The sequence below is a fragment of the Urocitellus parryii genome, chromosome 1, assembly GCF_045843805.1.
Source record: "Urocitellus parryii isolate mUroPar1 chromosome 1, mUroPar1.hap1, whole genome shotgun sequence".
Taxonomy (NCBI): Eukaryota; Metazoa; Chordata; class Mammalia; order Rodentia; family Sciuridae; genus Urocitellus; species Urocitellus parryii.
The window spans coordinates 265,573,471-265,589,157 of NC_135531.1; the positions used below are offsets into that span (position 1 = coordinate 265,573,471).

Below are 15,687 nucleotides of genomic sequence, written 5' to 3' on the forward strand. Positions count from 1 at the left end.
ATGCATACTAACATAGTTTAAAGTTCTGTATTAATACATAAGAATTATTATGCAGTGAAAAATTAGAGAACAAACAATATAGCACAATGCTTAAGAATTCAACTGGAGTCCAACTGCCTGGATTTAACACTGCTGTCCTATTGACTATATCACGTTAAGCAAGTTAATTAACTTTCCTAAACCTTAGCTACTTAAATGTATAAAAGCAGAATTTTAATATATCTATCTGACATAGCTGTTGAAAGGGTTTAAAGAAAAAAGGACTAAACCCTTAGAATACAAAATCTGGCACATAATAAACACTTTAGGTGTGACAGCTACTATCATTATTTCAGTTATATTATGATCTCATTTTTTATGTCTAACAAAAATATAATCATAAAGGTGCTGAAGAGAATACATTAAAAACGACATTGAAAGTATATCAGTACTAAGAGGCAGTGTATGAGCTTGGAGAATCTTTGTTTTTGCCTTTAAAAAGAAAATTATATATACTTCAAAAAATCATCTGGAGATCAGATAATGGACTCAACATTTCTTATGGATGTGTGAAATCTTTCATAAGTGATCTAATTTGTAAATATTTTAGAGCTATAATTAATGTGACTCCTTTCATTATTTTTTTATAACATAGCACAATTCAATTGAATTATTTTATAAAACAGAAAGTGAAAAATTACCCACCCCTGCAGTTGTTGCTGTTGGTGAGAGGAAAGGGGCATTCTTGGTTTGTTCCAGCCAGTGTAATCCTGGTTACACCTCAGTTTTTTCACAGAAAGAGGAGTTGGCTGAGGAAGAAATCCCAAACTTCTTTTGGCAGAGGGAGTCTGGCTTGAAACAGTCCTATTAAAAAAAAAAAAAAAAAGTAAATAAGGAAGAAGCAAAATAAAAATTTGAAAGTTACTACCGTACTCCAGTAGATTCAAAGAAGTCACTATCTAGGGGAAGAAATCTTAAACTTAGGGTAATAATGGTAAAATGGTAATTAAAGTCACTTGGAGGGGAAACTCATAAATATGAATTAGTAAGTTTACGGACGGAGAGCTAAAGAGGTTTATAATACTATATATATATTTAACCCATAAGCAAAATAATCCAAGTTAATGGCTTGAGGAAAACTATATAATTACACTAAAACTATATAATTATACTTTATTATTCACTTTTATCCATTTTAGAGATATCACACATTAGTTTACCTAGTCTTGGACAGATTTAGGCAGTCAACTGAAACAGACAAATTAAGGGTCCCTCTATAAGAACAACTTCCTGATAGCATCCTGTATTTCCTCATACTGAGAGTAAAGGCTGAAGAGTTGCTTCTCCTGGCCTGAAGGATGACAAGGAAGCTGAGAATAGGAACTGCCCTCTGCTGTGGCCTGTCTAGCACAGGATATTTAAATCTGCACATGCCTTTTGTCCCACTTTGCTGCCTCTTATAAAAGCTTTCTTGGCTCTTGAATTTTCCAAAGACAGAAATTTAAAACAAAAAAGTTTCTATCTTCCTTCAAAGCTGACTTTGAATAAAATCTATTTTCCTGCCAATCTCACTCTGGGTTTGTGGAGCAACAAAAGGTAAAGCCCAGTTTCTTGCCCCTGAAAGGTATAGTTCTGCCTGGTACCAACACAACAAACATTTCCTACTCAATTTCCTTAAGAAAAACTTCTAGTTTATATGTTTCTAAGTGGAAATATTCAAGGTATTTTTAATTGTCTTAGATACAGTGTTTTCCAAAAAGCCAAAAGCAATTTATATTTCTACCAAAATGAACTGTTATTTTCTCACTTCTCCATTGCTTATTATTAGAAGTTTTAATTTTAAACAGAATAGTGATACTTGAACTTGATGTTATTTATTTTGCACTTCCCTGACTACCACTAACAATGAACATATTTTTATATTTTTTTTCTTTGAAATGCTTTTCTATATACTTTGTTTTACACTGGGTTCTTAATGATTTGTAGTTCTTTACATATTCTGTACAATAATCCTTTGCCTATCATATATCTAAGTTTAAAAGTTTTTGGTAGTGAAATTTATTTTTTCTTTCATGGCTTTGATTTGTGTGTGTTTTAAAAGAAATCATCCTGTGCCATAAGCTCACAGAAATATTCATCAGTATTTTCATTAGTTTTAAATTTGTTTCTCCTCTCTCTTAAGTCTTTGATTCACATTTTCCTGTCATGTTGTGAGAAAAGAATACAAATTACTTTATTTTCCTTTCATGTACTGGGGATTAATAAGAGTTTCTCAGGTGGTAGGCAAGTACTCTACCACTGAGCCACATCCCCAGCCCTTTCCATTTTTAAAAATCTTGACACAGGGATTTTGCTCAGTTGCAGAAGCTGACCTCAAACTTGCCATAATCCTGCCTCAGCTTCATAACTAGCTGGGATTTCAGGTGAGCATCAACACACCCAGCTTCATGGTTTACCTTCCTATAAGGAAAACCAGTTGCTCCAAATTACTTATTGTCTGGCTAGGCCATGCATTAGGCACTATTTTTTTGTTGTTGTTGTTTTTGTTTTGGTGCAGGGGAACCCGGGATTGAACTCAGGGGCACTTGACCACTAAGCCACATCTCCAGCCCTATTTTGTATTTTATTTAGAGACAGAGTCTCACTGAATTGGTTAGCATCTTGCTTTTGCTGAGGCTGGCTTTGAACTATCAATCCTCCTGTCTCAGCCTCCCAAACTGCTGGGATTACAGGCATGTGCCACTGCATCCGGCTGCTTATTTTTGTTTCTATACTTAATTTTCAATTAAGTTATTATTTTTTATATACTTTTTTTAGTTATAGTTGGACACAATATCTTTATTTTATTTATTTATTTTATGTGGTAATGAGAATCAAACCCAGGATCTCCCACATGCCAGGCGAGTACTCTACAGCTGAGCCACAATCCCAGGCCCTTAATGTCTTTTTTTCTTCCAGTATCTTTACAATGATTTCCTTTATCACAGGTTTTAAGCACTAATTATACTGTACTTGGTATAGCTTTCAGTATGCTTTATGAGGCTTCTTCCACTGTGGTTTTATATTATTCAATAAACTTGAAAATCTTTTACATTATTTTCTTGAAATACTTGTTTTCTCACTTTTTATCTCTTCCTTGGGGACTCTAATTTAAGAGATATATTTGGGGGGCTGTGGTTGTGGCCAAGTGGTAGAGCGCTTTCCTAGCATGCAGAAGGCACTGGGTTCGATCCTCAGTACCACATAAGTATAAAATAAAGATTGTGTCCACCTAAAGCTAAAAAATAAACATTTTAAAAAAAAGAGAGAGAGAGAGGTATTTGGCCACCTGAAGCTACTCCTCAGCTCACTGTAGCTCTGTTAATATTTTAGTCTTTTTTTTCCCCTCTTTGTTTCACAGTAGATAGTTTCTATTATTATTGTTTAAATTCATTAATCTTTTCTTTTGCACTATCTAATCTGCTATTAATCTGGTGTATTTTTCAAATTGCATTGTAGGTTTTTTTTTTTTAAGAGAGAATCTTTTTCGTAGATGGACACAACACAATGCCTTTATTTTTATGTGGTGCTGAGAATTGACCCCAGGTCGTGCCCATGCTAGGTGAGCGCTCTACCGCTGAGCCACAATCCCAGCCCCATTATAGGGTTGTTTTTTTTTTTTTTAAATATTTGTTCAAATTTGTTATACATGACAGCAGAATACATTTCAATTCATAGTACATACAGAGCACAATTTTTCATATCTCTGGTTGTACAAAGTAGAGTCACACCATTCAAGTGCATTATAGTTTTGATATCTAAAATTTTAAGTTTTAAAAAAGATATCTTCTGCCAGCCACAGTGTTGCATGCCCATAATTCTAGCAGCTCAGAGGCTGAGGCCGGAGGATTGTGAGTTCAAAGGGAGCCTCAGCAACTTAGCAAGGCCCTAAGCAACTCAGCAAGACCCTGTCTCTAAATAAAATATAAAAAAAGGGGACTGGGGTTGTAGCTCAGTGGTACAGTGCTTGCCTAGCACATGTGAGGCACTGGGTTCAATTCTCAGCACCACATAAAAATAAATAAAATAAAGCTATTGTGTCCATTAAAAAAAAAAAAATATATATATATATATATATATAAAAGGGCTGGTGATGTAGTTCTGTGGTTAAACACTCCTGAGTTCAAACCTCAGTACAAAAAAAAAAATGGTATCTTCTATGTCTATTTGATGTTTGTTCTTCTATTTTCAACATGCAGAATATAAATATCTGTTTACTAATTCTATCATCTATGTCATTTCTTTTTTTTAGAGAGAGAATTTTTTTAATATTTATTTTTTAGTTTTCGGTGGACACAACAGCTTTGTTTGTATGTGGTGCTGAGGATCGAACCCGGGCCGCAAGCATGCCAGGCGAGCGCGCTACCGCTTGAGCCACATCCCCAGCCCATCTATGTCATTTCTGAGTCAGTATTTATTGAATCTCCTCCTTCCTTAGAGTTTATATTTTCCTGCTAGTTTGAATGTCTACTAATGTTTTCTTGGATGGCAGGTAGATGTGAATTTTACATTTTTAGGTGATGGATATTTCATATTTCTACAAACATTCTTTAACTCTGTTCTGGGATATGGTTAACTTTCTGGGAACAGTCTTTCAGGGTCCTGCTTTTAAGGTTTAGTTTGTGGGACCAGAACAGAAATTGGTCTAGTGATAATTTTCCTCACTAACAAGTCAAGACCTTTCTTAGTTTTCAAACTGCTGCTACTAGGAACAGAAATTATGCCTAGCTTATTGTGAACATCAAGTATTATTTCCTTATATCTTAGGCGAGCACTCTACCACTAAGCCACAATCCCAGCCCCTCTCATCTTTTTTTTTTATACCTTTATTTTATTTATTTATTGATTATGTGGTGCTGAGGATTGAACCCAGGGCCTTGCATGTGCTGGGCGAGTGCTCTACCACTGAGCCACAACCCCAGCCCCCTTCCTTACATCTTTTTGAGTGGTTCTTTCCCTGACCTTGGATATTCTCAGCCCCAAACAAGGTACAAACATTATTCAACTAAATACTCAAGGAAGATCCTCTACAGATCTCTGCAATTCTTTCTTTGTGAAGCTCTGTCCCCTCTGGTATTCTGCTGTGTAAATTCTAATCAGCTGGCCTCCCTGGACTCCTAGGTTTATTTCCTCAATGTAGGCAGAGCACAGGGCTCTGCCTGTTTCCCTCGCCCAGTGCTATGAGTTGGGAACCTCTACGAAGTAAGCTGGGGCAGTCATAAGATTCATTTCATTTGTTTTGCATCTCTCAGGGGATGATGGTCCACTCTGTGATAACCAATGTCTTAAATTCTTAGCTATTTCAGGAGAGAAGATAAAACCAGTCCCTAGTACTTCACCTTGGCAAGAAACAATCTTTAACTTTTTTTTTAATATTTATTTTTTAGTTGTAGTTGGACACAATACCTTTATTTTGTTTACTTATTTTTATGTGGTGCTGAGGATCAAACCCAGGGCCTCACACATGCTAGGCGAGTGCTCTACCACTGAGTCACAACCTCAGCCCACAATCTTTTTTAATGTGTCTATTTAACTTAACTGCAGCTGCTTCATAAATAAGGAACTTTAAATGTTTTAATATCTCTGTACCCTTCCTCCCTCTTGTATTTCTTCTCATTGTCCAATATTTTACTCATTCTTTACTTTTAATCCTACCAATTCCCATTTCACAACAACTATCAAAATGTATTTATATACATAGAATAACCTCAAAAAGACATTGTTAACAGTGGTTGCTTCTGGAAAGAAATAATGAAAACTAGGAGATAGGAAAGAAATATTTTTTTTACTGTATATACCCAATGTCTTTTGAACTTTATACCACATGCACTTATTAGCCAAACATGCTAAAAATAGTTAGCTTTTTAAAATATGCTTTTTAAACTTCCTGGCTCACTTATTTTTTCTACTCCTTTGTTTAGTTCCCTTGTTTTTGCATATCTAAAAACAACATTCTTTTGTCTATGTTCTTCAATTGTAATTTAACTTGGTATAGAATTTTTATGCTATAAATCTGTTACCATCTGTCTTCTATTCCTATGGTTGCTTATGTCAATCTGACTTTCTCTTCTATAAAGGTCATTATTTTCTTTTAAATTTTTATTTAGCCACCATCTTCTATAATGATTTTTTAAAAGAATATTTGTTATTTGGCATTTGTGGAGGTTTTTTCAATGTGAGGACTTTCATTATTTTTATCCATTATTTCTCTGACTATTCCTTGCCTTCATTCTCCTTCATCTTTTTTTCCTGTAATACTCAGAAGACATGGAGGATAGACCAAGAAGCCCAACTTAATTATCTTATTAATTTTATTTATACTGATCACTTCCTCACTCTACTGCATTCCACAATCTTCTTTTTACCAAATTCTTGGTAATTGCCTCTGCCTTGTCTTCTACTGAACACAGGAATTTATGTTTTGGATTCTTAATTCTTGCCCCTATATAGGTAACACTGAAGCAGATGCCATTTGTTGTAAGTCCCATTTTTGAATCTTTTGTTTTCTATTCAGAGAGCATCAGTAAGCAGCAAATTAAAAGTCTAACAACAGGTAGTTATACAGAAATGTTTTGCTCTCATTTATTAGCTCAGAGAGTTGTTCTAGATACACAGCTTCATATCTTCTAAATGGAGTCACAATTCCCAACCTCATTCTGGTTTTGAAGCCCAGTTTTCAATACTTGACTTCATTTTGTGTCTTCCCTGTGCCTTATGACTTTAGTTTTTGCTTATTATTGGTTTTCACACCAATCTGGAAATTTTCACATGATATTTGAGGGTAGCTTTGCACTAACATGATTTTTCTCCCAAATGTTCCTATCTGGAACGAATATGCTCATTCTTCTATTTTAATAAATTTGTGTATTTAATAAACCATTTGCAAACCAAATTTAGGCATTTTTAAAAAAGTCAATTGCTTTAAAATTCTTCTAATGAGACGAAATAAGTCAAGATTTTAAGTATAAATAACTTAGTTACCACTGTAGTCATAAAGCACTTGAGAGGTACCACACAAGGTTGAATATACATAAATATATAATATAGTATCTAGTTGTTTACTTCATCTTAATCATTTTATACAAATAAGATGTCTTTATCACTTTGAATTAACCTCCAATAAAAAGACAAAATATGACAGGTCATCATACAGCATATACATTACACACCACATATATTATACATGCATATATATTATATACCTTCACTTTTTACATTTTAAACCATCACCCCTCTGTACCACATTCTACAATCATGCCTTCTCAACAAGTGCTTAGCAGTTGTCTTATATGTATCCAATAAACCTAAAAAAATATATAGAATCAACAATTAAATTTCGGACTAGCTTTTTCCAATAAAAGAAAAACCTTAATTTTTAGAAAGCAGCTTAACAAATACACCGGAAACAAAGGCATCATTAAAAAGGCCTCAGGAGAAATCTTATTAGGCTCATTACTTGGGAGGATGGAAAATACAGTGTGGTCTAGAATCTGATAATATCACCAATCACAACCTGTGGCCTCAGTGTAAGTTTTCTGAGATCTAAGATTATTCACTTGATGAAAAAATTTTTGAAAAGAGATCAAGTTAGAGCTGAGCATAGTGGCACATCCCTATAATTTCAGCAACTTGAGAGGCTGAGACAGGAAGATCACAAATTTAAGGAAACTTGGAGCCACTAATTTAGCAAGACCCTATCTCAAAATGAAAAATAAAAATAAAAAGGGCTGGGACTAGAGAGTAGCTCAGCGGTAGAGTGCCCCTGTGTTATATCCCCAGTACCACAAAAAAAAAAAAAAAAAAAAATAGGGAGACAGAGCAAGAGAGTAGAGCGAGAGATATCAAACTAACACAGTTCTAAAGTAATTTCTAACTGAACTGTCAAAATTCTATGTATCTCATTTAATTTTGATATGCTTAAATTAGGGAATTCACTTAGAAATATAATGCATAGCCTATTCCACCATTCAAAATTCTGAAAAAGAAAGCTCTTCAAATTTTCCATAAGGCACACAATTAATGCATACCTGTCTAGGTTAGAGGCACCAGAAGAGTAGTCTTTAGACCCAACTCTGCTACCATAAAATGATGATGACTGCAAAGGCAAAAGCCCTACAAAACAAACAAACAAAGGAAAAATTTAACATTTAAATCAACCATTCAAATTCATTTAATAATAAATTATATACTGGGCTTGTTTACATTAAACTGTCTTTTTCCCTTTGTTTTCATCAAATTAAAACACATGTATATTTAGAGATTAAGTACTATGGGAAAAGAATAGTAAAGGAAGGTACCCTTCCCCAAAAGCTCTATAAACTTTTGATTCTAGTTTCTAACCATTTTTCGAAACTTAGTTTTTCTTCTTCTATACAGTGCTAGAAGTCTGCGCTTTCTACTATTTCTTTTTTAAAATTTTATTCTAATTTGTTATATATGACAGCAGAATGCATTTCAATTCATATTACACATATAGCACAATTTTTCATATCTCTGGTTGTACACAACATAGAGTCACACCACTTGTGTCTTCATGCATGTACTTAGAATAATGATATCCATCTCGTTCCACTGCCTTTCTACTATTTCTTTATGTATTCATTTTAAACAGTATCAGTTGACTCTTCATTATAGAAAATTAGAAGATTTTCATTCACATGACCCCAAACTGAGGTCCACAAAGATGTGTACTGAGGATACTTTTTGTCTCCTCTCTCCAACCAATTATTAGTTGTGTTAACTTTAGTTCTTTTACTGATTAACCCTGTGACTCTACTGCACATGTGTGTGTGTGTGTGTACATACACACACATACACACACACACACACACACACACACACACACACACACATTTGTAGTTGTAGATGGACAGCATGCCCTCATTTTATTTGTTTATTTTTATGTGGTGCTGAGGATGGAACCCAGTGCTCTACACGTTTTAGGCAAGCGCTCTGCCACTGAGCCCCAGCTCCAGCCATACACTTCTATATTTTCCTTAACTTCAACATTATTAAAGTTAAGGAACATATATTTTTCTGCTTTCTAACTATTGGCTGATTATAAAAGCTGAAAACCAACAAGTTGAGTTTATATCATTTAAGTATTAAATATTTCAGAGTTAAAACTCATATTGGATACTTCTTTCTGTAGGAATCAATATAACAATCCCAAACCACTAATAGGAGAACACTTCAGAGACCTAAGTAAATTCTTCATTATCAATTTATCAAAACTACAACATATTTTAGCTTGATTCAATTTAAGCTGACATAATATTCCAATCACTACCAGATATCCGAATCTCTAAGAATTTCATATAATCAGACACATAGGTCAATGTGGGAAACATCTGACAAAAACTCATAAACATCCTTTCAGTTTTTATAAAAGCATTATAAGGCAATTTTAAACAACGGCTTTAGACAACACTTTCAATGTCTTCTAAATAAGATTATCTTATAAGTAGAAACATTGATTAATTTTTATTTCAACCAATTTAACTTCTCTGATTCAATCTATGGTCCTAGTAGCTGTGACAACAAAAGAGCTTAATTTTAGACAGTCAAAAAGAGAAAGAAGGTAAAGCCTGGATCATTCATATATATATATATATATATATATATATATATATATATATATATATATATAAAATACAAGTTTCCTTATATTTCTAACACTATAAAAATATCTTAGTAGGGTGGGAATGTGGCTCAGTGGTAGAACACTTGCTTAGTATGTGTGAGGCCCTGGGTTCAATCCCCAGCACTGCAAAAAATAAAGAAATAAAATTAAAAATACGCACATACACAAACACACACACATTCTTTGGCTTAATACTGGGTACGAATTAGAGCCTAATAACTACTAATGAATTGCGCATTATTCCTGAATAATGTAGACATATGTCCCAGTTTAAGTATTTATTTCTAATCTAATACAGTATCAAATAAATCTTATATAGAAGACCTATACTTACCTGATGTCCGATTTTCTTCTGTCTGTTTCAAACTCAGTTGCTTTTCTCTACTACTGATTAAATACTTTCTGGAGGGATCTGTCATAGCCTTGTTGTTCCTATAGTTAATAATTTTAAATCAATGTAATATAAATATATAAAGATATTAATAATTTTAACAGTTGTCATTAAAAAATTTACATTTCAAGTGCCCAAGTCATTGACATGCCTAAAAGTTAGGCAATGAGGTTGTTAAATCTTCAAGTGCTCAGTGAATTAGCTAAGAATTATGAAAATAACTTTTTATTACCAAGAGCTAGCTTAATGTATAAAGAGTTAAACAAAAACCAAAATGTTTGCCAGGTGTGGTAGCACACATGCCTGTAATCCCAGTGGCTTGGGAGGCTGAGGCAAAAGGATCACAAGTTCAAAGCCAGCCTCAGCAAAAGCAAGGCACTAAGCAACTCAGTGAGACCCTGTCTCTAAATAAAATTCAAAACAGGGCTGGGGATGTGGCTCAATGGCTGAGTGCCCCTGAATTCAATTCAATTCCCACTCCCCCCCCCCAAAAAAAAAAACCCAAAATGTTTTTTCACTGTGTATGATCTATAATACTATTTACTAAATGTCATTATCAGTTCATCTTATAATAATCAAAGTATTTTAAGTTAATAAATATAAAGTTAAACCTTCTCAAACAAGCCCATTTCCCCCTCCATTATTCCCAGATACCGAAACTCATAAGTAGACAGTGTCCATTCAAATGAAAAGTTCATGTTTTGGATAAAAGTACTAACTTAGGGAAATCATCATGAATTAAGTCAATGGCTAACAATGTTAAGTGCTCCACTCAAAACCCCTCTGGCCCCATTTTTATAATCTCTCTTCTACACCCTCATATCATCATAGATCAATGTTTCAGAGCCAGTAACTAGGCTTGCCCTCAAGGTATGAGATACTTTCTCTAGGACCAGGATGAAGTCTAACCTCTGTGTGATTTTGGTCCAAGACCACAACCATGCTTCATTTCTTGCCCTTCACTACCTTGGTTTTCTTGCTCCCTTCCTGTTTTCCCCTGTGAATATTTCCTTAATAATTCACTGGTATACTAACCTCCATTTCAAAGTCTAATTTTGGGGAATCTGATCTACAACAGTTGGTACAAGAAGTGGGCCTAGGAAGCATACTTTAAGGATAAGGCTCTGGAATTGGGGCACTTATTTGACAATGGCAACAGAAATTCCACTGTTGGTAGTAATACTTATGGTATCCAATAGTATTATAATTCCTAAGAATTTCATTTGTGCTCAATCGGGACAGGATAAATAAAAATGGACATGGCTAATGCAATCTCCACAACATTTAAAAATTTGGCAGAATGATTGTAAAACAGACTGTACTGGGGTAACAGAAATGTTCTAAAACCAGATTACAGTGATAGAATATAAGTGAATACATTTACTAAAAATCATTGAATTGTATATGTAAAACAGGTGAATTTTAAGATGTGTAAACTGTACCTCGATAAAGTTGTTTTATTCCCCTCTGTATCCATGCCTCTCATCCAGAAGTACAGTCTAATCTTTCATCCTTTAATGGGGTTAGCTTGATTTCCTTTCCACAAAGAATGTGATAGAGGTAACAATGTGTGAGTTCAGATCCTAAGTCTAAAGGTGTCTTGTAAATTTCTCCTCTCCTGGAACCCCATCACTGTTATATGAGTAACTCCATGCCAGCTTGCTAGATGGCAAAAGATACATGGCCCAATCACCAAAACCAATAGCCAGCCAACAGCCAACCATATGAAGTTTGACTGCACCAGTCAAACCCTAACCAATCCACCTAATGACTATAGATGCATGGGAAAGTCAGAAAATCCAAGCACTAGAGGCCAAGCCATGCCCAAGTAAGCAGAACTAAGGTGAACATAAATTAATAAGCAATAATAGTTACTATTTTAAGCTACTAAATTACGAAGCGGTTTATTATATAGTAATAGTGATATGGAGTAAATAATAACCATCAAGATTATGGGACTGGTTAGTTGTTACTAGGAGTATTGATATGCTCAAGAGAGAAGGTTACAGGCTCTGTGGAACCAAATACCAACTTCAGGACAAAGACAGTGTGCAGAGTCACTTATCCACAGAAGAGGTGAAGCCTGGAACCTTAATTCTAGAGCAAAACTATGCTGTCTGCAGCAGAAAGTTAACACATCATCTATAAAATATGACATAATTTTTTTTGTGTGTGTGTGTGTGTGTGTATGTTGTATGGTATGCTGAGAACAGAACCCGGGAAGGTTCTACCACTGAGCTATGTACCTAGCTCCTTTAAAATTTTATTTTGAGATAAGAGTGTTGCTAAGTTGCCCAGGCTAGTCTTGAATTTGTGATCCTCCTGCCTCAGCTACCTGAGTCACTGGGATTACAGGTGTGCACCACTGTGCTCAGTGTGGCATACTACTCTTGGCAAATTACTATGCCCTGGAAGAGTCTAAGCATTTGCCTATTGGTCATCAAAGGACTATGTACCCAGAGGTAAGTCTCATGATCTGGGTGCTACCATATCCATGAAGTCATAAGATCAGAGAAGCACAGCATCGATCCATCAAAAAAAGGAAGCAGGTCTATTTGGATTATGCCCAAGTAATCAGGAACTGACAACAAGAACAGGCCTAGGACATTCCCAAGATCAGCTGAAAGGAAAGAAATAAATATGGATGGATCATCTCAGGACACTGTTCCAAAATGAAAATGAATTATAGCCCCATTAAATTACTTCTCTGAAAGACAATGGTAAGGGTTAATCCTTTACTGGGCAGAGTTCTGAGAAATGCATCTCCTTATCCACTTCATGTGAGAAAAAAGTGGGACATGGATTCCTGGGTGGTGGCAAGGAGTTTAGATAGATGGTCAAAGGCAAGGAAGATCCAGAAATTATTTTTGGAAGTATATGGACAGGTTTATGAAAGTATGTACAAAGGTAAAGATCTGTTTTACCAGAGAACTCCAATAAAGAGACAGTATCAAGCAGCAGGCTAACTTATCAAGTGAAGTCAGCTAATCTCTGACCTAACTCATTCCAATACTTCCATAAAGGGCCCATGAATAAAACAGCCATGATGGCCCAGATAAAAGCTACAGAATAGGTTTCCATTCACAAGGAGTCTACTCTGCAGGAGAAAAGATTAGACAAGGGCAGATGACCACAGAATCAACTCATCTTATCACGTTTGTTATTGTCCCAAAGCTGCTAGCCTGGTAGGCACTGCAATAGCTTCTTAATATTTTTCTATAAGTATTCATATATATGTATAAATATAAATACATACATAATTTGAAATCTAAGTCAAATCTGAGACAGTTTTAGGTGGCATACTATAATAGCTTTTAAAAGTGCAGCTTAGAGATGATCTTATTAGGAATGTGATGCCCTTCAAGATATAGATTGAGTTGAATATCCTTTATCCAAAATGCTTGGAACCAGAACTGTTTAATGTTTTGAAATACTTGCATACATATAATAGCTTGGGGATAGGACCAAAATTTAAACACAAAATTATTTTGTTTCATATATAACTCATACACATTAGCCTAAAGATAATTTTATAAATTATTTTTAGTGTAACCTGTGTTTAAAGTACTGTGAGGAGGTCAGATGTGGGTTTTTCCACTTGCATACATATAATAGCTTGGGGATAGGACCAAAATTTAAACACAAAATTATTTTGTTTCATATATAACTCATACACATTAGCCTAAAGATAATTTTATAAATTATTTTTAGTGTAACCTGTGTTTAAAGTACTGTGAGGAGGTCAGATGTGGGTTTTTCCATTTGAGGTGTCATGTTAGACTCAAAGAGTTTCAGATTTTGGAATTTTGGACTTCAGATTTTTGGACTAGGGATGTTCAATCTACACCTTAAATCAACAAATCATTACATTTATAGAGAATACCTGGATCTCTGAACCAAGGGTTAGAAGTAGGAGTAATCCCACTCACCATTATTTTCAAAATTCACTTGGTGAATTTGTTTCCTACTCCCCCACCCCCTAATTTAAATTGCTATAGGCTCTGACTTTCAGATATTTTAGCAGGAGGCACAGTAACAAAATAATTAAAACTAAAGTTACAGCTGTTACCTAGTCATTTTGGGCCCCTCATCCTGGCAGAGCGACAAGGAAAGAGGTTACCACCCTAGTAGTGAGGAACCCAGCCTAATTCCATCTTAATATTGGGAGCCATTTTGTCACAAAGTCATGAAAAGTTAATTTCTGTTTTACTACAAATTACTGAAATTTCTAAACTTGTTTGGAATTCCTGCCCGTGCCTTGAACTCACCCATGCCTGGCTTTCCCTGACCAGATAATAACCCTCTCTAAAACCTTATGGTGCCTCATAAATCCTGGCTCCCCCTGACAAGATAACAACTCTCTCTGAAACCTCATAAATTCTGATGTTGGGATCTAAATTTACTCCCTACCTTGAAATACCACATAGATCATTAACCTACTATCTGCCTTTGTATTATTATGCTCATCAAAATCCTATTAGCTGTAAGTTCTCAAGATACTCCCCTTTGCAACTTTCTGTGCTATAAAACCTTGTTCCTAGAGAGGTGGGGTGCTGGTCTCTAGCCCACGTTAGGAGAGACAGACGCTAATCAACTCTCTTTGTGTACACAAATACAAGATTGCTTTAATTTGATTTAAAATTGGAAAAAAAATTTGGACTCAGTGGTCTTTTCTCTGTGTTGGGGTTCAACAGTAGAGGTAAATGACTGATTATTAAGAGGAAAGGTTGCTGCTACATAATAAGGACAGAGAGTAATCTGTTCAGAATAAAGGAAATTCACTAGGGTACCACTTGGTGCTCTCATGCTTGCTGGTAAAATGGTTCCCACATAATTGCAATGGGCAATTATATCAACAATGGCCTGAAAAGCACATGGTGACCAGAGGCTCAGATCAGGTGACTATAGTTTCAGGTTCCCATTCTATCACCTACCCAGACTTTCATATCTATTACAGCATCAGAACCAATTATTATTCGAAGTTTCTTTGACTTTTTTCTAGCTCCTTTCTTGTGACCCCTTGATCTGAAATGAGTTAAATAGTAACTGATTTTTATTAAAGTATTGAGATATTAAGTACTGACTATGTACTAAGTATTCTCATCTTGAAGGAAAAAAAAAATCCTCATGTGTTAAGAAAGAAGACTATGAGTTGGTGACATCCCTGCTGCAGATCTATTCCCTTTTGTCCAACCCAGAAAATATCCCTGAAAGATGAACGCTCCTCGCCTACAACCTATGAAGGGCTCACAATCTTTTAACCCCAGGCTAACTACTTATGCAAGTAAGGTAAAATAATTATAATAATAATAGAAGGAAGGAAGGATAGGTTCAGACTCAAATAGCAAGAAACAGTATTTGGAGTTCTTTGGCTGTAGTCTTCCTGTGAGTATTCCAAATTTTAGGCAGGAAAGAACAAGTATAATGAAACAAAGGCAACAGCAATGGATGAATTCCCTCCATTGAACCTACAACCCATTGTCACCAAAACACTTTAAATCTTCAATCTATGGAATGTCCCACAAACTGAACATTCCTCTAATCTTATCCTAGTTGTTATAAGAAACTCTCATCTGGGCCAGGATTGGTGGCACAGGCTTGTAATCCCAATGGCTCAGGAGGCTGAGGCAGGAGG

At 35.1% G+C, this 15,687-nt stretch overlaps 1 protein-coding gene across 5 annotated transcripts in view; it reads right to left on the reverse strand.

Annotated features, from left to right (window-relative positions):
- The window catches only part of Usp37 (ubiquitin specific peptidase 37), an 80,428-nt gene that overhangs the window by 43,689 nt on the left and 21,052 nt on the right, over positions 1–15,687 (reverse strand). For all 5 annotated transcript variants that reach the window (XM_077803564.1, XM_077803574.1, XM_077803579.1 and 2 more), the window contains 3 exons: positions 9,996–10,093; positions 8,046–8,130; positions 685–843 (listed from right to left, as the gene is read on the reverse strand). In XM_077803564.1, the coding sequence (XP_077659690.1) occupies positions 685–843; positions 8,046–8,130; positions 9,996–10,093 (342 nt within the window). The remainder of the gene's footprint in view (positions 1–684; positions 844–8,045; positions 8,131–9,995; positions 10,094–15,687) is intronic.